The sequence below is a fragment of the Nicotiana sylvestris genome, chromosome 3 (genome assembly GCF_000393655.2).
Source record: "Nicotiana sylvestris chromosome 3, ASM39365v2, whole genome shotgun sequence".
Taxonomy (NCBI): domain Eukaryota; kingdom Viridiplantae; phylum Streptophyta; class Magnoliopsida; order Solanales; family Solanaceae; genus Nicotiana; species Nicotiana sylvestris.
Window position 1 is genome coordinate 196388997 of NC_091059.1, and position 25734 is coordinate 196414730.

At 35.2% G+C, this 25734-nt stretch overlaps 5 protein-coding genes across 5 annotated transcripts; 2 read left to right on the top strand and 3 right to left on the bottom strand.

Moving 5' to 3' along the window:
• Positions 1 to 1062: 1062 nt before the first annotated feature.
• On the bottom strand, positions 1063 to 4126 carry LOC138888546 (uncharacterized). Its single transcript, XM_070170426.1, has 7 exons — positions 4008 to 4126; positions 3500 to 3570; positions 3135 to 3221; positions 2800 to 3092; positions 2323 to 2565; positions 2207 to 2265; positions 1063 to 1816 (listed from the first exon to the last, which is right to left on the bottom strand). The coding sequence occupies exons 1-7, from the start codon at positions 4124 to 4126 to the stop codon at positions 1063 to 1065; spliced, it is 1626 nt and encodes a 541-aa protein (XP_070026527.1).
• Positions 4127 to 4586: 460 nt separating this feature from the next.
• LOC104227635 (uncharacterized) lies at positions 4587 to 5770 on the bottom strand. The gene is made up of 3 exons (XM_009779915.1): positions 5497 to 5770; positions 5271 to 5404; positions 4587 to 5159 (listed from the first exon to the last, which is right to left on the bottom strand). The coding sequence occupies exons 1-3, from the start codon at positions 5768 to 5770 to the stop codon at positions 4587 to 4589; spliced, it is 981 nt and encodes a 326-aa protein (XP_009778217.1).
• Positions 5771 to 10543: 4773 nt separating this feature from the next.
• Positions 10544 to 11259, top strand: LOC104227633 (small ribosomal subunit protein uS17c). Its single transcript, XM_009779914.2, has one exon. It carries the CDS (start codon positions 10646 to 10648, stop codon positions 11120 to 11122), a length of 477 nt encoding a protein of 158 aa, XP_009778216.1. The 5' UTR covers positions 10544 to 10645; the 3' UTR covers positions 11123 to 11259.
• A 1702-nt stretch (positions 11260 to 12961) lies between these two features.
• On the bottom strand, positions 12962 to 21946 carry LOC104227632 (homeobox-leucine zipper protein GLABRA 2). Its single transcript, XM_009779911.2, has 11 exons — positions 21747 to 21946; positions 21370 to 21644; positions 20650 to 20767; positions 20227 to 20427; positions 19192 to 19578; positions 18180 to 18284; positions 17782 to 17991; positions 15018 to 15192; positions 14651 to 14925; positions 14463 to 14549; positions 12962 to 13624 (listed from the first exon to the last, which is right to left on the bottom strand). The coding sequence occupies exons 1-11, from the start codon at positions 21831 to 21833 to the stop codon at positions 13241 to 13243; spliced, it is 2304 nt and encodes a 767-aa protein (XP_009778213.1). The 5' UTR covers positions 21834 to 21946; the 3' UTR covers positions 12962 to 13240.
• A 2715-nt stretch (positions 21947 to 24661) lies between these two features.
• LOC138888547 (uncharacterized) lies at positions 24662 to 25201 on the top strand. The gene has a single exon (XM_070170427.1). The coding sequence runs from the start codon at positions 24662 to 24664 to the stop codon at positions 25199 to 25201; it is 540 nt and encodes a 179-aa protein (XP_070026528.1).
• Positions 25202 to 25734: the final 533 nt, after the last annotated feature.

The window sequence follows — 25734 nt, forward strand, 5'->3', positions numbered from 1 at the left end:
CCTAGACCGGGAATAATTCGGTATTCCACGTGTCTTTAGGATTTAATAAGTCATTCCCAAGAGGGGTAGTTTCAAGTACCTTGGGTCGGTTATTTAGGGGATCGAGGATATCGACCAGGATGTCACACACCGTATAGGGGTGGGGTGGATGAAGTGGAGGTTAGCATCGGGAGTCCTGTGTGACAAGAAAGTGTCACCGTTACTAAAAGGTAAGTTTTATAGAGCAGTGGTTAGACCTGCCATGTTGTATGGGATTGAGTGTTGGCCGGTTAAGAACTCACACATCCAGAATATGAAAGTAGCAGAGATGAGGATGTTGAGGTGGATGTGCGGGCATACAAGGATGGATAAGATTAGGAATGAAGATATTCGATAGAAGGTGGTCGTGGCCCCCATGGAGGACAAGATGCGAGAAGCAAGACTCAGATGGTTCGGGCACATTCAGAGGAGGAGCACTGATATACCGGTGAGGAGGTGTGAGCGAATGGTTGTAGTGGGCACGAGGAGAGGTAGAGGGAGACCTAAGAAGTATTGGGAAGAGGTGATCAGGCAGGACATGGCGCGACTTAGGATTACTAAGGACATGGCCCTTGACAGGGAATTATGAAGGTCGAGCATTAAAGTTGTAGGTTAGGGGGAAGTTATGAATATTTCTACAGTGCACTAGAGTGAGACTAGCCAGTTAGGAGTTAGTCTTAGGATGATACTGGTCATCTACTGATGCAGGGCTTTAGCTGCTGGTTATTATTATACCATCCATCTATTTCGTATTTCTTATATTGTTGTTATTTTTTTATGAGTTTATTGATGGTACTAATATACCGTCTCTTGTTGCTTTCTTGAGCCAAAGGTCTCCTGGAAATAGCCTCTCTGTCCCTCGGGGTAGGGGGTAAGGTCTGCGTACATATTACCCTTCCCAGACCCCACTTATGGGATTATATTGGGCTGTTGTTGTTGTGGTATGGGCTAGCTTTTGCCTATCATCTAAAATTGTTAGTAAAATTCAAAAGAATAAAATAAAATTCTATCTGAGTAATACCTGACCATGAGTACTTCCTTCATCTAGAAATAACACTTCTTCAGATGAACATCGTTCCAATTTGATGGTAGTATGTTGCCATCCATGGTTTCTAACTCATATGCCCCCTTTCCAGAGATGCCTCGAACCCTATAAGGGCCTTCCCAATTCGGACTTAACTTTCCTACATTAGCCATTTTTATTGATCGAAACGCCTTTTTGAGGACAAAGTCCCCAATCTTGAAGTATCTCAGATTAGCTTTCCTATTGTAGTATCGTTCAATCATCAGTTTTTGAGCCGCCATCCTTATTACCGTAGCTTCTCTCCTTTCTTCTAGTAAATCCAAATTCATTCGCATTTCTTCCAAATTTGACTCCTCAGTATCATATGTGTATCTCGTACTTGGTTCACCTATTTCTACTGGAATTAAGTCTTTAGTGCCATAGATAAGTGAAAATAGAGTCTCGCTCGTACTTGTTTTTGTTATCGTTCGATAAGCCCATAATACCCTTGGTAACACTTGTGGTCGCTTACCTTTTGATTCTTCTAGTCTCTTCTTCAAGTTATTAATAATAACTTTATTTGTTGACTCAGCTTGCCTATTGGCTACAAGATGGTAAGGTGCATATGTAATCCGTTTAATCTGGCAACTCTGAAAGAACTCTATGATTTTCATGCCTATAAATTGTGGGAAATTGTCACACAAGATTTCCTTTGAAACTCCAAAGTGGAAGATAATGTTTCGCCAAATAAAGTCCCTAACTTTTTTTCCCGTAACTGTTTGAAAGCTCATGCTTCTACACATTTTGAAAAATAATCTGTTAAAACTAATAGAAACCGTACCTTTCCTTTAGCTTGAGGTAACAGACCTATGATATCCATTCCCTATTTTATGAAAGGCCATGGCGAGATAACTAAATGTAACAATTTTGTTGGGCGGTGCATGTTATTGGCATATCGTTGACACTTATCGCACCTGGCTACAAAGTTTTCTGCTTTTCTTCTATTTTTGGCCAATAGTATCCTGCTCTTATTAAAGTCTTTACCAATGATTTTCTCCAGAATGATTGCCGCAGTGCCTCTCATGTACTTCCCTCATCATATATTCCTTTTGTGAAGGTCTGAGACATCATGCCAAAGGTCCTCTGAACAACTTTCGGTATAAATTTCCTCGTATTAAGCAATACCGGGCGACTTTTTGGCGAAGTAACTGTGACTTCTTCTTGTCTTCGAGTAAGAGTCCATACTGCAAAAAGTTAACAAACTCGTTTCTCCAATCCCAAGTTAGATTATTAAAACTTACCTCATTTTTGTCTTGGTTGAGTGCCGAATGAAACAAATGTATTACAATAGCATTTTTTGGAGTTTTTATTTCTGTAACAGATGCGAGATTGGCCAGCGCATCTACTTCCGCATTCTCCTCCCTGGGTATTTGTACGGCCTTCCCCGACTGAAATTGTCTGACTAATACCCCTACTTTTTTCAGATATTGTTGCATTCGTGCCTCTTTTGCTATGTACGTCTCCTGCATTTGGTTAACAACTACCTGCGAGTCACTTTTGATTAAAATCTATTCTATGCCAAGTTCTCGTACTATTTCCAAACATATAATCACAGCTTCGTACCCTGCTTCATTGTTAGTGATGGGATAACATTTTATTGTTTGTCTTATGACTTTCCCTAAAGGCGGAATTAAAACAATACCTAAGCCTGCTCTGTTAACATTCGAGGAACCATCAGTAAATTAAATCTATGTCCCCGGATTAGATCCGGTAAATACCTGTATTTCCTTTTCTGCTTCAAGAACTAAATTTGTGCTGAAATCTCCTATGAAATTTGCTAAAACCTGCGCTTTTATTGCAGTTCTGGACTGATATATGATATCATACTCACTGAGTTCTATTGCCCACTTAGCTAACCTACCAGATAGTTCTTTTTTATGCAATATATTCCTCAGGGGGAAAGAAGTTATTACAGAGATAGGATGACATTGGAAATAAGGTCTCAGCTTTCTAGATGCCATAATTAATGCTAAAACAAGCTTTTCTAGATGAGGATATTGTGTCTCAGCGTCTAACAAATATTTACTAACATAATATATTGGAGATTATTTACCTTTATCCTCTCGTACCAACATCGCGCTTACCGCCACTTCTGACACAACAAGGTAAATAAGCAGTCTTTCTCTGTCTTTTGGTTTGGCTAGCAAAGGTGAATTTGACAAATACTAGTTTAGGTCCTTGAGGGCTTGTTGGCATTCATCAGTCCATTCAAATTGATTCTGTTTTTTCAATATTGAAAAGAATTTAAATCTTTTTTCCGATGATTTTGAAATAAACCTTCCCAGGGCTTCTATTCTTCTTGTTAATCTCTGTACTTCTTTTTTGCTTGTGAGTACATTCGATATTCCTTGATAGCTTTGATTTGTTCAAGATTCACTTCAATACCCTTGTTAGAAACAAGTAAACCTAAAAACTTACCTGAAGCCACGTCAAAAGCACATTTTTTGGATTTAGCTTCATATTGTATTTTTGAAGAATCTGAAAAGTATCTGACAGATATTGAAAATGATCTCACGCTTGTGCTGATTTGACTAGCATATAGTCAATGTAGACTTTCATAGTCTTTCCCAGATGTTCTTGAAATATTTTAGTCACCAATCTTTGGTATGTGGCTCCAGTATTTTTTAGACCAAATGGCATGACTTTGTAACAGTAAGTCCCTCCCTATATGTGATAAACGAAATTTTTTCTTCATTTGTAGGATCCATCTTTATTTGGTTATATCCTGAATATGCATCTAAAAAACTTAACAGCTTATGTCATACGGTAGAATCAATTAGTTGATCTATATGCGACAAAAAAAAAATCTTTAGGACAAGCTTTATTTAAATCAGTATAATCTACACAAACTCTCCATTTCTCATTCTTTTTTAGAACTACCACAGTATTATCTAACCAGTTAGGGTATTTTACCTCTCATATTGACCCAATGTTTAAAAGCTTTTGTACTTCATCTTGGATTACTTGATTTTTGAAGGATCCTTGATTCCTCTTCTTCTGCTTGACAGGTGGATATGATGGGTCCTCATTCAGTTTGTGGGACATCACTTTCGGTGGTATACCTGCCACATCTGAATGCGACCAAGCAAAGCAATCTGCGTTAGCTTTTAAAAATTCAATTAACTTACCTTTTATTTCTAGGCTTAGGTTTGCGTCGATGTAAACTTTTCTGTCTGGCCAGTGTATAAATAGCACCACCGCTTCGAGTTTTTCGGTAGTTGTCTTAATGTTTTCATTTTCTTCTAGCTCTTGAATAACATTAGGCCTTGAATCAACATCAGTTTGTCCTGGAATGCCTTCAGTTGAGGTTTTTATTACGACGTCCTCAACTGGATTCTGTAGTTGCTATTTCTCGCCTGCGACATTGTTTATCGTGCTTGTAGCCACCACTGAATTGATACCTCTAGAATCTTGTTGATCTCCATGGATTTGATGAATCCCCCACTGTGAAGGAAATTTAATAACTTGATACAATGTGGACCGGTACATCATCCATATTGTGAATCTATAGTCCTCCCAGAATTATATAATAAGCCATGTCTGCATCTATCACATGGAACTTTGTGTCCTTGATAACCCCTTTTGCAAACGTAGCAAGCACTAGTTTCCCTTTTGTGATAGCGCTTGAATTATACAATCCAGACAAAGACCATGCCTTTGGTATCACCTTGTCGTTAGCTTGAATTTCATTCATCGCCCTTAGTAAAATGATATTCATAGAACTACCTGGGTCAATCAAAACTCGTTTTACGTTAGTATCGTGTACAAGTAGAGATGTTACTAGTGCATCATTGTGAGGAATCATCAAGCCGTCCACATCTTCATCATCAAATGTTATACTGTCTCCATCCAAGACTTGGCGAACTCGCTTCCTATGAGTGACTGTGACTTTTGATGTCTTTTTTGCAGCTGTATATGTCACACCATTGACCTCGTCTCCCTTGGTTATTACATTAACTGGTCTTTTTAGAGATGGAGGTTTTGGGGGTTCTTGTTTGTTTTTCATATATGATTGTCTACCTTTCTCGTTGAACATGTCAGTTAGATAACCTTGCTTCAACAAATGCTCGCCTTCTCCCTGTAGTAACCTACAATCTGCTGTTCTGTGTCCATCATCGTTGTGAAATTCACATCAGAAATCTGGATTTCTTTTGCTCGGGTCTGATCTTATTTCTTTAAGCCATCACACCTTATCTCCCACACCTCTTAAAATAGCTACCAACTCGGAGGTACTGACATTAAAACTGTAATCTCCAACCCTCGCATGTGTATTAGAGTCGATGCCTCGTGCATCCCGTTCCTTTCTGAATCTAGATGAAGAACCTACATCTTTTTGCCTTAATCTCGATTCAGATTGTATGTTTTCTTGTTTAGACCGAGAATCGCGACCTGCAGGTCCTATGTATGGCTCATACCTGTTTTTCTGGTCCTTTTTTCTGATTCTGATTGTCTCGATTTTGCTCTTTTATCAACCCTTGGTTGTGCAACCGTATCTTCTTCTGTCCGCAGCTTCGTGTTGTATCTGTTATACACGTCATTCCAAGTTGTTGCTGGAAATTCTCGAAAACTTTCCTTCAGTCTCCTCATGGATTCCGAACTTTTCTCGTTTAGAGTGCTTGCGAATGCCATGGCTGCCCAGTTGTCAGGTACCCGTGGTAACATCATCCTCTCCCGTTGGAATCTATCCATATACTCCCTAAGTAATTTCGTATTTCGTATTTCCTAGTTTTACCTTAAAGATGTCTTCTATCCCTTTTTTAACTTTCTGAGCTCCCGAATGTGCTTTTATGAATGAATCTGCAAGCTCAGCAAAAGAATCAATAGAGTTTTCGGGTAAAAGAGAATACCACGTTAATGCTCCTTTCGTGAGCATTTCACCAAACTTTTTAGCCAAAACTGATTCGATTTTCTGCTTGGTTAAGTCATTGCCCTTCACACCAGTTGTGAACGCAGTTACGTGATCTCGAGGGTCAGTTGTTCCATCATATTTTGGAAAATTAGGAATTTTAAACTTTTTAGGAATCGGCAAAGGAGCTGCACTTGGCTTCTAGGGCTGCTGTGAATATTTATCAATATCTACCTCTTTAATCACAGGCGCTACGCCAGGTATTTGCTTTATGCAATCATTTTGCTCTTTCAACTGTTTCTGCAAAATTAGTACCATACTTTGTAAATCAGAATTATTTGGTGTACCTGACCTTCCATCACGAGATTCATTGGGAGTTCCTCCACTTCCAGAATTGTCGAGCTCCGAGCGTGGGTTTTCTATGGTTGTGGTATTGACTGCTGGAGGAGTTTGTGGCACAGTTGGCAATCCCCTAACAAAGGCTTGAAGAGCACTGTTCACGTGTTCTGCAATCAATTGATTTAAAGCGTCTTGTTCGACAGTTTGTTCGTCCTCTTGTTGATCATTCACGTGTGACGTAGATCTTTTAGGTGACCCCTCACGGGACTGTTGAGGAGATCCTTGTAGAGAGAGGAGTGGCGAGTTACTCCCTCCTATGGGTTCAACTGGTTATTATCATTAACAGTCGACATAGTTGGTTGTCAGAGAAAAAAATTTGGAAAGTGAAAAGACTATCAGATTCCCGGTAACAGAACCAATTTGTTTAACCAAAAAATAAATTTCTCGATCAAAGTCTATATTTAGAAGAAAACGGGTTACTGATGACCAAGTTTTACTTCACTTTCACAATAATATTTAGGAAAATAATAAAAACGATAGAGAAAATTGATAAAGAGAAGTAAGGAATGAAACGATAGTCAATCCCTAAAATCAAGGTTGTAAACTTTGATAAAGCAGAGAATTATAATATGTATTTCAGTAGTAGTGGTAACTTGTCCTTAAAAATAAAATTATGTATCCTTATATAGGAGTATACAACTATAACGATTTTCTCACATAATCTAAATTCATTATGGGCATTAATTGTATTGATTGCTCAATACCTCAGATAGTCGTAACTGGCATATTTATTGCTATAAATGTCTTATAACTACTCCGATTCCCCTTCCTTATTTACTTCTGGTTCATGTATCTTCCCTTCTTTTTTATCCTTATTCATTCCGTCCTCGCCTTTTCTTTGACAACTTTCAGGTCCTCTCTTCTTTGTATTATCTCGTGGGTGTTTTTCCTATGCCTTCCTCGTATTCTTAATTCTATTAATTGAGAATGTCATTTGTCGCTATATCACTGCTCCATACGTCATACTTCGTCAGCATACTAACATTCTACGTGTAACACTTTTTTTCCCACCAATACACTAGCTCCGTCCAACTTCATCTTGGATGTAATAAAAATGACCTGGAAAGAGGTAGCCAAAATGCAGATCTTGGAGAAGTTAATTTTGAAAAGACATCGTTTTTACTGTTTCCTGGTGACTGGAATTCATATAACAATAAAAACAATAAATGAATAAAAGACTAGTGGTTCTTGGATTGGTTCAGAGAGTGCGTCGTACATAATGTTATTACGATTCTTTGTAAATGTTGAAAAATGAAGCGACATGGAAGAAGCTGCGGTAATTAAACTATTTTTCGATTCATCGCAACAACATTGTCGGTTTGTTTTAATGGTGGAAAGAGCTAGGAAGATCAAGATGAAGGGGCGGGGTTGTATAAAAATTTATTTTTATTTTTAGCTTATTAAAGTATTTTTGAATTATTTCAGATGCCACGTGGTGATATTCCATTGGCTTATTTTCCACGTCAAAACGTGTTGTCTATAGTGTCTAATAGACATATTTTACATAGAATAGGTTCGGGCCTTTTCGGGTGGGTCTGGATATTAGTGAGAAAATGGGTTAGGGTTGTTTAAAATGCTGTCATGTGTCCACCCAGAATGGGTTCGTTGAATGAAGGGGTAGATATATTTAAATAGATAGTTGTAGGGGTAGATAATGTCGAGTAATACAACGAGGGGTACATATTAACTAATATTTGATAGTACAGAGACATATATAGACTTTTTCCACTAACATAATCTTTCACCAGACTTGGAAAAACTCCAGACAAACATAAGTATAACAACAATAGTCAATTTTAAGTCCATCTGCTGGCCAAATCAAATGAAGGGCAAAAACCCCTTTGTTCTCCTCCAAAATTGTGGAATACGAAAAATTCTAAATTAATTGTAGGGAAAAGGGTCAGGTATCCCTGTACTATTGAAAAATAGTGTACATTTACCCTATATTATATTTTCTGTTCAAATCTACCTCTACCGTTAGCAAAGTAAACAAAAACACCCCTATCATTAACCGTTGTCCATAGTGGCAGGGGGCCATCAATATTTAAGCTTAGGTGGAGTTCATGTCATTATTTTTTTACAATATATTTTAAAATAAATGACTAAACCTACTCCTTCCTTAATTAAAGTCTTCTTTTCCTTTAATGTCTACCACGATTGAAATCTAAGGAATTTATTTTTTAATTCCATAGGAAATTTTGCACAAACGCGAACTGTGCATGAAAGAATGTTCAAAATAAAAAATTGTACAACTCAAATTTGAGTTCATGGATTACACTCTGTTTCCACTACCTTTCTCCCTCACAAAAATCTCAAATAGGTCACGTCTCAACGCCCCTTTAAGAATCTGTTCTAATAATATACTACTTCCTCGGGCCCATGATTTTTTTAGCTTTTTTATTTTGGAATAAGTGTATTTTTTATATAATTAAGAATGAATTAACTATAGTTATTTAAATTTGCGCTTATTTACATATTTCAATGTGTCAAGTTAACAATATGCAAATTTTAATTAAGGTTAATTTAATCAAGATACTTATTTTCTAAGACTTACTATTTTCTTAATGGATGTGTCAAATACCAAAAAGTTACTTATTATGAACCGGAAGGGGAGGGATAATATTTTTTGGGAAAGTGATAAATTTGCCACCATTTAGAATTGAGCACAACTTTGCCCTCCATTTAACTTTTGATTTAATATTATCCTGCAATCAAAAAATATTTTATTTTTGCTTTTGACCTCTAACGAAGTCCCAATACAATAAAACAACAATAACATACCCAATAATATTTCATATAGTGGGATCTGGGGAAGGTAAAAGTTCCAATGAGAATAACTTTTAAATAATTAAAAGTTGAAGCGTAACTTTAGATTTTTTTCTTGGAAAATATGAACACATGAAGGGTGTGTTTGGTATGAAGGAAAACATTTTCCGAAAAATATTTTCCAATTTTCTCATGTTTGGTTGGCTTAAATATTTTGGAAAATATCTTCCTTATTAGAGGAAAATGTTTTCCAATTGGAGGAAAATTTTTTCCTTATCAAGAGAAAGGAAAAATATTTTTCAAAACTCTTTGTCAACCTTCCCCGCCTTCACCAACCCATCCCACCCCCTCTCTCCAAAAAAGGCTTGTTTTTTTCAAATTTCAATTTTTTCATTACCACCCACCCTTCAAATTTCAGTTTTTCTGTTACCACCCACCCTACTACCCCTCCCGCAAAAAAAATATTTTTTTTTACCTTAATTTTTTTTTGCAATTTCAAATTTTTGTTTTTTCATTTTTCTGCAACCCCCCGAGTGCACAAAATTTTTTTTTACCTTTTTTAAATTAAATTTCTGTTTTTTTTCGTTCATTAATCACCCCCCCCCTCCCCCGAAAAAAAATTTAAATATATTTTTCAGTTTTAATTTTTTTTATTTACTGGTTTAAAGGTTCAAAATTTTACAAGTTCCAAAATTATGAGTTCGGAAGTTTATGTGTTTGGAAGTTTACGAGTTTAGAAATTATAAAATTTACGGGTTCGAAATTTCGCAGTTTTGAAAGTTTAGCGGTTTGAAAGCTTATGAAATTTGTGGTTTTGGAAGGTTGTTGGTTTGAAAGTTTATGGCTTCATGTTTATTATATCTAAATTATTTATGAATACTCTTGAGAAGTCATTTTCCTTAATTGTGTACCAAACACTAAAAAATAAATAAGATTACTATTTATTTTCCAAGAAAACAATTTCTTGGAAAATATTTTTCGCAAAAAACATTTTCCATTGTACCAAACACAGTCGAAGTCCATCCATTTTATATTGGAATTACGTTTATGTCAATCATAAATACGATATAACTTACTAACATGAAAATATCAATGGACCAATTAACAAAGGTCAACATTGATTAATATGTCCCCGTACTAAAAAATTTATTCTGTGTCTCAAACAACTAACACTAATTGTATGAGGCTTCTTTTTGTTTAAAAAATTTGTGGACTCCAATCTTATACTTCTGGGTTCATAAAATTATGAGATAAAAATATTACCTCATACAACTAGTGTCAGTTGTACGAGACACAGAATAAAAATTTTTGTACGGGGACATATTTGAACCGTTTTTCTTTTTCCAATGTAAAAAGAAAAAAAAAGAGAGTGAAAGAGTTAGAGACACAATATTAAAGCTCTTTTAAAATTATTTTATTTATAGGGAAAAGAAAAAGAAGGAGAAGAAAAAAAAGAGGAGAGGATTAGAGGAAGAGATAATATAAGAAGGATATCCTCATTCCTCCCTCATCTCTTTGTGTTATCCGAACACAGTGCTCTGTGCTTCTCACCAATGTCTCTAACTTCTCCTCTCCTTCAACTTCCTCTCTCCCAATTCAAATCCCTTTCCCTTTCCACCCCTTTCATTAATGGCTCCTCTTCTCTTTCCCGTCTATCTAAACCCTCTTCATCTATCACTTCCCCAAACCCTTCTCCCCCAGCTTTCTTGCCTCCAATTCGAGCCATGAGATCAATGCAAGGCCGTGTCGTCTGCTCCACAAATGACAAAACTGTTTCAGTGGAGGTTACCCGTCTTGCGCCTCATCCGAAATACAAGCGTAGGGTTAGGAAGAAGAAGAAGTACCAAGCTCATGACCCTTTGAACCAATTCCAAGTTGGGGATTTTGTTCAGCTTGAAAAGACTGCTCCCATTAGCAAGACTAAGGCTTTCCTTGCTGTACCTGTACCTCCGAGAAACCAGCCCAAACCCAAGGAGGAAGACGGGCAGGAACTTGGGCTTCCGCTTGAATCTTCTCTGCAGCAAAGTTAGAGTGAGAGCTTTCTTGGGCACTTTCCAAAATCTTTTACTCTTCAGTTTCTTTTTTCTGTTGGTTCCTGTTATGCTTTCATGATAATCATGTATTTTGATACTTATTTTTAGATGGGGAATTTATTTGGTTTCAATTCTGATTGATGCTTTTGTAGTACTCAGATAATTTTATCTCCTTATTTGTGAATCCGAATGTATGACTTTATCAGACCCGACCCGACCCGTAAATGAACCTTTTGATCCTTAGCTATCTAATGTTTCTCAAGTGTTCTTTTTTGCGAATTTCCAAATCATAGAGTTTTTTAATATGCAAAGTCAAAAACTTTGAGTTAACACTCTGGATATTCATTTCCTCAGCAGTGTAGTGGAGTTCTAACTCCACTTGTGATTCATGTGGATTAGTGAACATGATTAACTGATGAAATTACTGCTTTTGTGGTTTTCAGAACTTGATGGCCATGTACTAATCCAATATAATTATAACAAAGTTCAACTAATTAGATCCTTTCTATAGCAATGTGAATTTTGCTTTCAAATTGGTGGGGGCTGCACAATCCCACAACCATTGAATTATCTGACTGACCTCCTTAACACACATATCATGCGCTTAACAGATGGTGTAGTGATAATTGTCTGTCTTTACGTGTCTTCTAAAAGTCGCTTTCTCCTTTGAACTTACCCTGTCTGCAGGATTGAAACATATGAAGCCTAAGATGTAAAATCTATGACTAACACTTAGAAAATTCTTAAAGCTTGAGATTTTCTCCTTGTAATTGGATATATTGTTCATGGATAAGGTTCCATTTATCTTGGATGAGAGGTAGACATTCGGATATTGTCTTTGCTTTGTCAAAAAAAATGTATTTATCGCATACTTAGTGTTTTACTTGAGTACACTCATCTATCAAACATTACTGTTCCAGCTCCTGGATAAAAGGATTATTCTACAGACTACAATTATTAGAGGAAAGATGCTCTAAGCAGCATATTGTCGTAATGGTTGCTATATGTAGTTAAGATATTCTGATCAAGTTTTGCTCTAGTGCAAGCAAGAAGCTGCGCAAGTTCAGCTACATCTTTTATCAGATTCCTTTGCATAAAATGCTATTCATCTTTGTGTCAGTGAGTGGGGAAGAGATATATTTTCCCTTTTTACCATCTATACCTTAGTAGTAACAGGTGAAAGAGGAAGCTGCATCAATGGGCATATCATCATTTATCCAAGTCATACTCTGAACCTATGATAATAAAGCTAGCATAATGCACAAAATCTGCATATATCATTTTAGAGGCAACAAGCATACTAATATTGAAGCTAGCTTGCCACTTGTGTACATAACTACATACTTACCATCTTCTTAGAGGTAAAAACTTGCCGTGCCTGAGGTTAATTGGAAAGACTTGAACTCCTATGATGAAAGAAAATAGATTTCCTTAAAAATGTACCTCAAAAATCCTGTTCTGGTTCCAATTTTAAAGTGCAAACCAGGTATTCCATATTTTCATTTACATCGATGTAAATCTATCCCTTGTTGTCCAGCTTGTAGTTTCACTGCCCGATTTAGTGTCAAAGTTGTTTGTTTATTAGTTGGTTAACGTTTTAGTGGTTTCTCAGCATACTTTATTTGGCAAAATGCTGTACGTGCCCTTAGAATTTTTGGGAAGTATTAGATACAGATACACCCTTCTACTACTGCCATCTTTTTATTCCACTTCATTTCTTATATCCAGTTTAATTTAGTTTGGCTGCTTCTAAGTCAGCTGGAAAAAGAAAACATTGACATTGAGGTAATTTTGTAAATTTACTGCACAAAAAACTTAAAGCTTGAAGAAGAGAAGGAAAGAAAATTATACATGAGATGACGAGAATCCTTATAGTATATACACATTTGTGTTGTAACAAGTTTCTTTTGATGGTTATCTTGATAATATCACAACAGCTGAGAATGCTGAAGTAGATATGTCCTATCTTTTTGGAGTTGGGAATTACATTTACGGGTAAAGAACCCATCACTTCACGTGAATCCTTTTCGTCATTCTATTTAGATTAAAAGGGTAAAGGATCAGAAGAACTATACCATCTGTATGATGAAATTAGCATATTTCTACCTACAAGAATTAATATCCATCATCACACTGGAAACTTGTCTTGATCTTGTGCAATGTACATGATAAAAGATTGTTGACAGATTCAACAGACTCCTTAGAAAGTTTAGCTGTTGGAGAGTTGCTAGTTAGAATCTGAAAAGCAACTGTTAGCAAGGAACCTCCTTCTGAACTTCTGTCCTCTGGTTTGGAAGTGATAACTAAACCCCTTGACTCTATGCCATCAGGAAGGATCGAGAAACCCGAAGGTAACACGGCGGTATTGCTCGAGTCACAGCCTGTTATAACAGATTGCATGCCTGCAATGTCGACTGGAGCATAGACCACTGTAGATTCATAAGCATTGGTGCAAGTATCTTGGAGGATCCACATCTTGTTTTCTCTTAATTTCACTGCCTGAAAAGAGTACAATTTTTTCAAACTTTCAATTGGGAAAAAGTTGTAGTACTGATCATCAAATTTCTTTAGAGATGGCAAAATCAAACTCGTTTTTTAGTAACTCGCCCAAAGTAAAACGGGTCGAATATATTGATCAATTTGTTGACTTGACTCAATGGATTGAATTCGAAATGATCCATTAAATTATTGGGTCACAGCAGGTTAAAATAGTATTATCTGTTAGGTTAAAATGCAATATTAGGTAAATTTGGAAAAACTTAAACGGCTAATTTAAGAAAAATACACTAGCTATCATATGTTCTTCGAAAAGCAAAATAAAAAAGGAGTGGAGGATGAGTCATGTTGGGTTATGACTCGTTATTTGACTCATCTTGATCCTATTAAACTTTGAGTGGGTTGGATCATAACTTTTTATTAGCTAGTGTTTGGATATAGATGTAATTGAAACTTGAAAAAAAAGAGTTTTGAAGTTGTGTTAAAAAATAATTTTTGAAAGTTGAAGTTGTATTCGGACATGCATTTTATTTGAAGAAAAATTGAAGTTTTATGGTGGAAGAAAAAATTGAACTAAACCAGTTTTTGGGAACTTGAATTTTCCCAAAACATGATCATATTTCATAAACAAATAATATTTTCAAATTATTTTTAAAAAATTGAAGCCAAAATCTATGGCCAAACGGGAGCTTGGTCTTACCAATATTGCCCAATCAATAAGTTTGATCGAACCACCCATCGGCCACTTCTAAATTACTTCCTTATAGCTTACATTCATGGAAAAGGAGAATTAAGGAAGATAAAAGGAAACATCTTTCTATGAGAGGTATATTATACTCACTTGGATTGAGACTGCATTTCCTTTGTCCTGACCTTTAGCTAAATTTGCAACGGATTGCGCTGGACCTCCATTTGACATGACATCCCACTTAGATAATAAAATACATTGAAAATGTCAACCCTTTGTTTTTTTTTCCTTGAGGAATATATTGAATGTAATGCAATGAGCTAAATATTGAATTTACTAACCTCATGTCGACGAGTTTCATCTTTCAGGAAATCAAAGAGTACGTTGCGAGAAACTGGCAACCAAATGGATGAAACAACACAGAGGATCACGCCTTGGGGCTCACCGGTATCTGTCAAGTTCTTCCTAGATGCCACCCTAATATCCTCTTGGCCAGTTTTGCTAGGAATCTTGTTCCATGTATTATAACTAGAAGCTCCAAGCATACGGTAGAAATTCCATGTCATCCTTTGTGCCAATGTTAGTATACTTTTTCTACCAGCAAGTGTGGCAACACCTGTACGTTTCAATTCATTTACACAGTTCATGAATTTTCGAACCAATTTGGAATTAATAATTAGTTTATGTAAGACATGAAATTTAGTTTACCAGTTGTATCTTTGGTAGGAATGTTGGTTGCCATGGAGAAGAGGAGGCGCTCGCATTGCTGCTGCAGTGTAGCCATCCAACGCCTTGCTCCAAAAGCTAGGCCGCTGTTGACAATTACACGGTACAGGGAATTAACTGTGCTTTTTTGGCACTCCAAGTGTTCCACCCAAGTTACCTAAACATGAGAGCAATCAGATTTAGAGTTTAACTTATACGATATGCTGAAAATTGTAAAAGATAACTATATGTAATCATTCTTAATAAGTAAAATAAGTAGTAACTCGAGAAATAATTCAAGTCACACGCCACAACAGATTAATATACGTACATATAATAATTATTGGAGTTCAGTCTGATACATATATACTTAACTCCAACAATGATAGTGTAAAAATTCTTTGCACTACCAATGTGTATTATACGCTAAATCCTTATATTTATACATAGCAGCATCCCAACTCTTGCTGTGTCTTTTTTTTCCTCTTGCTTTTGTTTTTCTTCCGTTTCGGTTTTTGGTCTATTTCTTTTAAAATTCTAGGTTCGTCCAATTATTTGTCAATCATAAAACCATATTAAAAATTTCCCACTTTCTTTTTCCTGTGGATTACCTGTGCTTTTAAGATTTTTCCAGAATTTAGCATGCCCAACATCAGATACTAAAATTTTTAAGAGATTTTTTCATAAAACACCATCTTTTAGCCCTAATTAGTCATTTATAGATACCCTTTGCTATATTACTTGTTATAAATACCTTTTTATGTTTTTATACAATGTATTTCATGTATTTAAGCAGTTGTATTCATTAACACAACCAAAAAAATAGGCGTAAAAACGGAAACTCCAGCTAATGGGTATCTGTATTCAAGCTGAATACAAATAAAATACAATAACATTTTTGCGCAAATTCTGGGAAGTTAAATACAGTAAATACAGTAACAAGGCTAAATACATATTAAAAACTAGATATCACACACATGACATAAAAAATAAGTAAGCTGAATACATATGAATACATTTGAAAACTTACTGGAAAATTGAACAGTTGCAAACAAAAATACAGTTGAATACATTGCATATTTCACAATGTAAAAGAGAGAGAGAGAACGTGTTTAGGAGTTATACAGTAATTAGGTGAGAGAAAATACAAAAAAATGAGAGAGAAAAATATTTTTTAGCATATATGGTGCCTTAATTGTAGGATGGAACTATATTTAGATTTTTTGCTATAAAGAATAAAAGGTATTTATAGGATGTAATATTTTAAAATAGTATTTATTTAATATAAATAGGGTACTAATGTATTCTATAGGTTGTAAAATTTCCAACTTTTAAAGGTGTTAAGGGGCCGGGCCGGGCCGGACTAGAGGAAAAGGGAATCGGCCGGTTTTAGTATTGGTCCTTTTACAGGGTTTACTGGTTCCTGGCTTTCCCGTGAACCGGAACGGTTCCGGGTCTAATGGGCCGGGCCGATTTTATTTATTTATTCATTGTATTTTGTATAACAATCGTAGTTTATATTAATATAAAATAAAAATGTAAAATACTAAAAACTAACGTATAAAAAGAATGTTTGAATAAATTTCAAAGGCTTTAAAAGCCTTATATATGAAATTTTGAATAAAAAATTAAAAACTTCAAACGCTTTAAACCTTAAAAGCCTTATATTTGAAAAATTCATTACGAATTTAAGATCATACGATGAACGCGAAAAAAAATATAACTTAAACTGGAGTGTTGAAATTTGAATTTTAAAATTTTAAAATTGAAATTAAGTGGCTACATAAAATTATTTAATAAGACGAATATGTAAGGATCAAACTTCAAAGACTTTCATTTCATATTTTCATTGCATATAATACTTTAAATTAACTTGTCTAACAAACTAACACATTAAGCTTAAATAAGTCTAATAAATTCAAAATAACACAAACTGTCTGAAATCAACTTAAATACGAATTTCTGGAGGACGCTCAAGACAACTCTTGATATGCCTCGTTAAACAGCATGTAATGTGCCCTCCCACTTTCGACAAACATTTAAGACTCAACCACAGTTCTTGCACTCTACTTTGCGAACTTTTTCATTTTCTTCTACCACCTCAAAGTGTTCCCAAACATATGAGCGCACTCTAGAAGCACGAAGCATGATTTAACTTGAATTGAGAATTTGGGTTTGTGAATTAAGAGATGAGTGAAGAAATAAAGAGGGGGTGTCTATTTATAGTTTTTCAAAGTGCTAAATTAGTAAATAATAAAAATATTATTTTTGAAAAAATGGCCCAAAAAAGGACTATTCTTTCAAATTAGCCGTTGGGCAACGGTCAAAATGGCAGCTGACCGTTGCCAACGGTCAAGACTATATAAAAAAAAATTAACTAGTCGTTGAACCGGTCCGAACCGGTCTGGTTAACCGGTTCACTATTAATAAGACCTTACCGGGTTGGACCGATCCGATTTCCCGGTATTAAAATTTCTCCTGGCACAGGCCGGTTCCCGTCTCAAGCCAGCGCTGCTCGGCTCCCTTACCACCGGGCCGGTCAGGGCCAGCCCGGCCGTTTGACACCCTTAAAAGTTTTACATGGATGTTCAACCAAATGGTAATATGACCTTAGCAATGTTCTACACAAAAAATATAGAGTAGAGTGTGGTAGGAACTGTGGGAGAGTACATGCACAGACCATTTCCAGCTAGTTGTGTTGTGATAAGAAAGAAAAGAAAAAAGAAACAGATAATTAATTAGAGTTTGAAAACATAGGTAGACTTACCTTGCAGTGGGCATTGGATTGTTCTTGGAGAAAGCAGCCGGAGGGTAATTTTCTGCATTTCACGAGAGAAGCGTCAATGTTGTCTTCAACTTTGTCCACAGAAACGTCCACAATTGCCCACTGACCTACGCTCAATTGCTTGCAATATCTGACAAAATACACTTCTCTCGTCCCCACTACTGGTGTTAGCATCTGCACTTCTGCAAACATCTGTGTACCAAAATACCCAGTGAGTTATAAAGAACACACAGACAAAACCCTTATCTTTCTTTCACAAGCCTTTTTTGGGGGGTAATAATAGTAGTGTACATGTTTACGATATTCTGTTTTTGTAAAACAAACTCTTTATATTAAGCAATTGAGCGTAGGTCAGTGGGCAATTGTATGAAGCTACTTACTAGCTGAACTGCACCATCCCAGCAGTTAGCACCTTCACCATTGCAGATCACATCTACTGTTGCTGCTTTTGAGATCATCGATGGGAACATTTCTTTCCATTGATTCTTCAGGAATATATTTGAAAAAGAATTTAACATTAATAAGATAGCATGTGTACATAATTAAGCAGATTTTAATTTGGACTCAAGGTTTACATAGTTTGTAAAGTTTTTTGTTTTTCTATTTACTTTGTACATTATTTCTTATGTCATTAAAAAAATTGGATCAGTATATACTATGCAACCGTCCATAATAAGTGGGATAGTGACCCCATAAAAATAATGTAGCTTACCTATTTATGCAGGTTAAAATACATTAATTGCAAATTCGTTATACTATCAATATACATAAATTATATTTTTTTTCATAAGCTAATCCTAAAAGAAGAGGTCTAAACATCATGATGTTGTAATACTCCTTAATAAATGTTATTTCTTGTTCATAGTATCTGTCTTATAAGGTTTTTGCAAGATCCTTAAGAAAGATATCTAATAGTCTTAATTATAAAACTATTTGTCAAATTAAAACTACCTTTTATCTCTCTTAAATAATTTACTTAATTAACACTCCAATAATTAGACAATTTGAAAATAGAAATTACTGTAATAGATGATTCTTTGTTTTTCTAAAACATTAAATATTTTGAGATAAATTCAATTTAAAAGAACGATAAATAAGATATATTATTCCCTCTGTCCCAGTTCATGTGAAGGTGTTGATCAGATTTCGAGATTCAAACGAATTCTTCTTTGAATGTAATATTTTCATATGCCTTTTAAGTATTTGAATTATTAATTATTATGGCTTATGGTATTTTTTTAATGTGTAGTTAAAAAAACTGAAAAATTCTATGTTCAAATGCATGATGAAAATTAAGACGTTTGAATGCGAAAAAAATATCGCATAAATTGAGATAGAAGGAGTATTATTTATTATTATGTGGATGAAATAAGAATAGGTGATCGATCTTACCACGTCCATGAAAGTCTGAACAAGTCGAGGGAGTTGCATGAATACAATTCCCATCTCTCTGGAGGCTTCAATACATCTCTTATTAGGCCGTCCATCGTCTCTGGGATTTTCAGTCGGAAACTCCTTCATGTATTCGTCATAATTAAGTATTTCTCGCCCAGTTTCAAAGCTTCTGATCCACAGTGGTTCTCCACTAGTAGCCATCTTTTTAACTTCTTCCATTGCTTGATTAACTACATGCATTATCCTTGACTTTTCAAGCCCAAAAATGCCCGTGTAATAATCTAAAGCGCTTCTATTTTCTTCTTCATTTCCTCCTGAACATGACGAGGAGCTCGGTGATGTCCCTATTGGGTATTTTCCCAATGCTGCCCTAAGCTTTTCAACCTGCATCTCCACAATTAATTAGAAGCGCATGTTATATATATATATATGTACGGAGGGTATATATGTATCGTATAATTAATGGTTCAACTCAATCGGAAGAATATATATATATATATATATATGTCAAAAAAATCACTACAATTATAACAAATGATTAATCAGGTACTTGGACAATATTTGGTTGAAATTGAAAGAAAAAAGGTATTGAAAAAGAGTATTTGAAAGTTGGAGTTGTATTTGAGATGAATTTGGCTTGGAAAAAGAGTTACTTAAACATCATTAGTAGTAGTACTATTTTACCTTCACCTACTCCTCAAACCATTTTTTAAACTTCAAATTCTCTATTCCAAGTTGAATTTTATATAATGACCAATTTGTAAAACAAACATTTGATTTGCAAATAATATTTCAAGTTGAAGTTAAAATGATGAGATAATTTATATGCTCAATAGGGGCCAAATTTGAAATCATAATTTTAATTTGAAAATACAATAAATTTAGTGAAAAAATCTAAAGGCTGAATTTATCAAATTTAAATTTTGGAGAGACTCTTTTATATACATGTTGGAACACATCGATTATATATATATATATATATATATATATATATGTTTGCTCTTCGAAGATAACGATTTGTGTTCAAATTACCTCAGCTCTAAGTCTGGCATTTTCGATTCGTAATTGATGTTCTTCAGCGGGAAGAGTAGGAGCATCATTATTGCTAGAGATAGTAAATCCACAATTAGGACAAGAAGGATTCTTCAACGTCTCCCTTAATCCCTTATTTTCTTCACGAAGTTTTTCTATTTCAGCTTTTAACAAAGAATTTTCATGGCGTTCCTGTATTGCCTGCAAAATTTTCCACGTCACAATTTATACCGATTAATAACGAGACCAGACAAGACTTGAATTAGGACAAAAATTATACACTGTCTCTGGGGACTGGGGTTACGTACGGTGGTCTGTGACATTTATAATCATATCTAAGAAAGATTCATTGCTCTTATATATGTCCTCACTATTCGAGAATAGATTTTTAATAAAGTTCTATAATATATAGTATATAATTACCTTAATTTGGGTGCGCCGATTTTGAAACCAGAACTTAACTTGCCTTGGATGAAGACCTAATTGCTTACTGAGTTGCTGCCTTTGTTTCTCATCTGGATGGGGTGACTCTTTGAATAATCTGTCAAATAAAATTCATTTTGATTTCATATGTATTGAAGGAAGTAGAAAAGGAGACCCATTGGCTTATGCATAAATTGAGAAACTTAAGATTTACAGTTCTTGAAATATGTGAAGTGAAGCTAAAAGCTCTTTTATATATAGCGTAATTATTACATGAGCTGCTGGTATTAGCTTTTTACTAAAAATTAGATTAAAAGTTGAAAAACAATTTTTTTAGTGAATGATCAGCTGTCGGTTGACACTCAATAAATGAAATAAAAGTAGATTAAGAAGAATAAAACACAAGAAATTGACAAAACTGGCTAATTGCATGCATTACGGGGTTTATACAAAAAAAAAAATTGATCGAAAATATGTTTTAGGGAATTAATGACCTAAAATACATATGCATGGTAGAAATTAATGATAGGATTATGAGTTTTATCATTGAAGAAAGGAGACTAAGCTGAATTCCATCGACTGGTTCTTCTGTTGTCAATTCAACAGAAAAACGTACCAGCAAAACGACAAGTTTCAAACGAAAAAAAGACTAAAGGAGAAGTAATTTTTCTCTTAATTAAAATCAGATATTTACGGTGAGAAAGAGTCATATGAACTTACGCCTCCATTTCTCTGATTTGTTCAGCAGTGTGTCTATGATATTTCTTTCTTTTCTTCTTCTTACTGTTGTTGTTAGGATCTTCTTCGTGTTCGTTACAAGTTATATCGTCATGCTCAAAATCATCATCAGAACCGCGTGATCTCAGTGGTCCAGAATTCTCGCTGCTAATCTCGACCGTCGATTCTTCTCTCGGCCGTCCTCTACTTGCACTTCCATCCTCAACCTCCTCCGTCTCCATGTTTCCGCCGGCTCCGCCATCTCGGAAAATTCCAGCCTTCAAAAAATCAAAACAAAAACAATAAAACGAAAGCAGAAGCACAAGGAGGAAAAGGAAAAGGGCGATTTTACGAAAGCATAAAATTAATTAGTTACTTACGAGACTGAGAGATAGAGCAGGAGAGGGAAAGAAATCTTTGGTTTCATGAGAAGGAGGATGGTTATTCGACATGTCCACAACGCCCATGGCAGTAGAGTGATTGGATTATGGTGAAAATAGATAGAGAGACATAAATATAAACTGAATTTTTATTATTTGTTTTTTTTTCCTCTGCGTTTTTTGAGTGTAAGAGTAAGACTGTGTTTATTGGAGAGGAGGGAGAGAAAATTAGTGGGGTATAGATGAATTAAAGGATATAAAACAAACAAATGGAGGACCTGAGGTGGGTTTGTGGGTTGGGAGAAGAGTTGGGGGGGGGGGCTGGTAGGAGTTGACTGTTAGATACGGTGGAGGGTCATTGATTTTGGTCTTCAACTAACTTTTTATTACTCCACAGTTAATGAACTGTTACTCCTAAGCTTCAACTGTTTATCTACTAGTAGTACTAGTACTAGTTTAATTGAATGGTAAAAGTCATCTGTGTTTGTACATCAAATTAAATGGATGCAAAAAATAAATGTCCTTTATACAAGCATTTGTCACTTAATTATGGTTATCTTAATTAAGTTGTTTGATTTGATATAAACACAGAATGCAGGTAAGTTTTATATCGATAAATATTTTTTATTTTAGTCACGCACGAGTGAAAATGGCAGTTGACTATAACTATTCTTCGTCCCTCTACCTCAGTTTACGTGAAGGTGTTTGACGAAATTTTGAAAAAATTAAAACTTTACTTTGTAATTTTTAATATGTCATGACATAATTTATTTGGCTATAAAATCAATAGAAATGTGACATACATTAAAAGCTAAGTGTATCAAATAAAATGAGATGGAGGGATAATTATTGAAACACCTTTGCATCATCTTATGTTTTATATCTTCTCATTAAGATTGTATGCCTCCATTTTATTTAGTGTTGACGACATTGTATATATATGATAATATAAATTATTCTATCTCCTTCTTCAAATAATATTAGCTCTCTCATTTTTAATTAATCATGTCCAATTTTATTTGACCCTTGTCAGACATTGTCTCTATCTTTTTTATTGTTCTTTTCCTTTTTAATTCACTTTCAACCCATCAAATCCAGATAAACATTGCAGCATTTTATAAATTTGGGGTTCAATATAAGTTGAACCCAAATTATTGCAAAATAATTATAAATTCATGTGATATAGCGTTTCAGAAGGAGCTTCAAGTTATATGACGAGCTACTATATATTAAACTTATCTCTAAAATTTAAACTGTTCATATTACTATTTGCCAAATTTATTTAGCCTGTTGAATAATCTTTATGGATTCTGTTATTTCACTGATTCGTACTAAATAACGAGCTAATGAATCCCCTTCTCGTTGCCATTGAACCTGCCAATCAAATTCGTCGTAAGACTCATAATGATCAACTTTACGAAGATCCCATTCTATTCCGGAAGCTCGTAGCATTGGTCCCGATAAACCCCAATTTAATGCTTCGTCTCCCCCAATAATGCCTACGCCTTCAACTCGTTACCATTAATCCGCACCTAAAACTATAATCATGTATCATCATTGTTCGCTTTTTATTAATTCAAAGGTTAATCATGTGGTGCCCGGAGGACGGCGTTCAGAATGATACTACTCAACAACGAATCTCCACATCAGTTGTCATCTTTCTCTCCAATTTATGTGACACTTTTTTATTTTTAAGATTCAATTTTTTTAATTTTAATCGAGTATTTGGACATAAAATCTTTAAATTTTTGAAATAAAATTTACATACTTAAAAATTAAGTAAAAAGTGCTATAAATAACTATAATTAATAATTTAAAATAATTAAACAACACATAAAAATTTATGACAAAAAATAATTCATTTGAATCTCGAAATTTTTGAACAATAACATATATTAGGACGAAGGAAGTAGTTCTTTTAACCTACAAATGGAGACTTGTGATAAAATCCCATGTGGGAGCCTACAAATTTAGTTAATATTTTCGTACGTGAAAATTGGTGGCATGCTCAAGACATGGTAATGGAGGATAATAGTATTTAAATATAGGTTTTTTAAGACATCGAGTATTCTATACACGTCGACGGCATATCATACGTGACATTTAAATTAATTACGTTTGTTTAAATATTCATAGGATAATTTTCTCTCTCTTTAATAATTTATTGGTTTTGCAAGGGTCTAACGAGCTCAATTTGCAAGTCAAACAACAAGGAGATTAGAGAGAAAGAAAAGACATACATATTAATAAGAATAATTACTTCCAAAGATGTCAGCTCGTTTATTGATTTGCTGCTATAATTGTATGTTGATTTATTAAGCAGAGGAAAACGATAGTGAAGAGTTGTGAGGTACTGGTCCTACACTTCAATTTTTAACCTGAAAACAAAAAAAAACGAAAAAAGAAAATGCTAGGTTACAGTGGGATAAATATGATATCTTCGTCATTAATCAAAGGTTTCAACTTCCAATAAAATTCTGATAGGAAATATTTGAAGTCCAATTGTGATTACCAATCACCGAATGAAAAACCAAAATAAATATTAGGTCAAGAGTATACGACTGCAATTCCAAAAAAATTAATTATAAAAGATCGATGGGTCCTCGTTCCAGAGTCACGATAGTCACGTGACTTGCGCAATTGCTTGTGCTGTCTTTATATTTCTCAACCTTTTTTCCCCTCATTTACTTACTATTTATTTATGCTCTAGTCGAAATTGTTTGAACTATCAAACGGACACCAGTCGTACTTTTTTGTCAAATTGAATTCTCAATTTGCATTTCGTTTTGGGTAATTCCAAAATGCGGTGGTGAAGACTCAGATTGACTATCTCTTCCTTAGGAGGCGTGACAGAGGGTTGTGCAAGGATTGCAAGGTAAGTCCACGTGAGATACTCACGACATAGGCTCTTGGTGATGGACGTTGGTATTATGGTGAAGAGGAGGAAGAAGTCGGCTCGAGGAAGACCGAGAATCAGGTGGGGAGCCTTAACTAAGGATAAAGCCCAAGAGTTGGAGGGGCGGTTGTTGGCTATGAGAGCTTGGAAGAGCAGTGCTGACGCAACCACTATGTGGTCAACGACAGCAGACTGTATAAGAGAGGCTGCAAGAGAGGTGTTAGGGGTCTCGACGGGCGTCTCTGGCAGGCACAAAGGAGACTGGTGGTGGAATGAAGTGGTACAAGGTAAAGTGGAAGCGAAGAAGGAGGCATACCGGACGTTAGTGGGGAGCATATGTGAGGAGGAGAGGCGTGCGTGCATGGAGAGGTATAAGGTAGCTAGGAAGGAAGCGAAGCTGGCGGTCACGGAGGCTAAGACTACGGCTTATGGTCGTATGTATGAGGAACTAAGGAAAAAAGGCGGGGAGAAGAAATTATTTAGGCTTGCCAAGCTGAGGGAGAGGAAAGCTCGAGATTTAAACCAAGTGAGATGCATTAAGGACGACGATGGTGATTAGGCAGGATATGGCGAGACTTCAGATTTCCGAGAACATGGCACTTGATAGGGACATGTGGAGAGTCGATTATTAGGGTTGTAGGTTAGGAGGTAGTTGAGTCTTGCCTGATGTCATAACTTTATGAGACTAGTTTGGTAGGGATACTATTTTACTTTTGTTTTGTATCTTTCTTCTTGATTTCATGTTGTTCCTGTTTTTCATATTATTTCTGTGGTGTTACTGATACTGTCTCCTTTTGTTTTTTTGTCTTCTTGAGCCGAGGGTCCTTCGGAAACAGCCTCCTGCGTACACACTACCCTCCCTAGACTCCACTAGTGAGATTTAACTGGGTTGTTGTTGTTGTAATTCCAAGCAATTTCCACCTTGCTATTCATAATTATAATTTTTTTAAAATCTATTTGTTTTCAATTTCATCAAAATTACACGAGATTAAGTTTAGAAGGTAGTTAGGGTAATTACAGATGTTTCTTTTAAGTGTCTACCAAATACAGCTATTATTATATATATGTAGTTAAAAGTATGAATTGTAGTCT

What these genes read in the sequence shown, in the direction of transcription:
- LOC104227632 (XM_009779911.2), bottom strand. Translation starts at nt 21,833, where the DNA reads ATGGGCGTTGTGGACATGTCGAATAACCATCCTCCTTCTCATGAAACC. An exon ending in ATCGGCGCACCCAAATTAAG is followed by an intron (nt 20,428 to 20,649) that starts GTAATTATATAC and finishes AAAATTTTGCAG; the next exon opens with GCAATACAGGAACGCCATGA. An exon ending in ATGCCAGACTTAGAGCTGAG is followed by an intron (nt 19,579 to 20,226) that starts GTAATTTGAACA and finishes GTGGAGATGCAG; the next exon opens with GTTGAAAAGCTTAGGGCAGC.
- LOC138888547 (XM_070170427.1), top strand. Translation starts at nt 24,662, where the DNA reads ATGGACGTTGGTATTATGGTGAAGAGGAGGAAGAAGTCGGCTCGAGGA.
- LOC104227633 (XM_009779914.2), top strand. Translation starts at nt 10,646, where the DNA reads ATGTCTCTAACTTCTCCTCTCCTTCAACTTCCTCTCTCCCAATTCAAA.
- LOC104227635 (XM_009779915.1), bottom strand. Translation starts at nt 5,770, where the DNA reads ATGGATAGATTCCAACGGGAGAGGATGATGTTACCACGGGTACCTGAC. An exon ending in AAAAAGGACCAGAAAAACAG is followed by an intron (nt 5,405 to 5,496) that starts GTATGAGCCATA and finishes AAAAAGATGTAG; the next exon opens with GTTCTTCATCTAGATTCAGA. An exon ending in TAAGAGGTGTGGGAGATAAG is followed by an intron (nt 5,160 to 5,270) that starts GTGTGATGGCTT and finishes AGGTTACTACAG; the next exon opens with GGAGAAGGCGAGCATTTGTT.
- LOC138888546 (XM_070170426.1), bottom strand. Translation starts at nt 4,126, where the DNA reads ATGTCCCACAAACTGAATGAGGACCCATCATATCCACCTGTCAAGCAG. An exon ending in TGCTTTTGACGTGGCTTCAG is followed by an intron (nt 3,222 to 3,499) that starts GTAAGTTTTTAG and finishes CACCTTTGCTAG; the next exon opens with CCAAACCAAAAGACAGAGAA. An exon ending in AAGCAGAAAAGGAAATACAG is followed by an intron (nt 2,566 to 2,799) that starts GTATTTACCGGA and finishes AGTGACTCGCAG; the next exon opens with GTAGTTGTTAACCAAATGCA.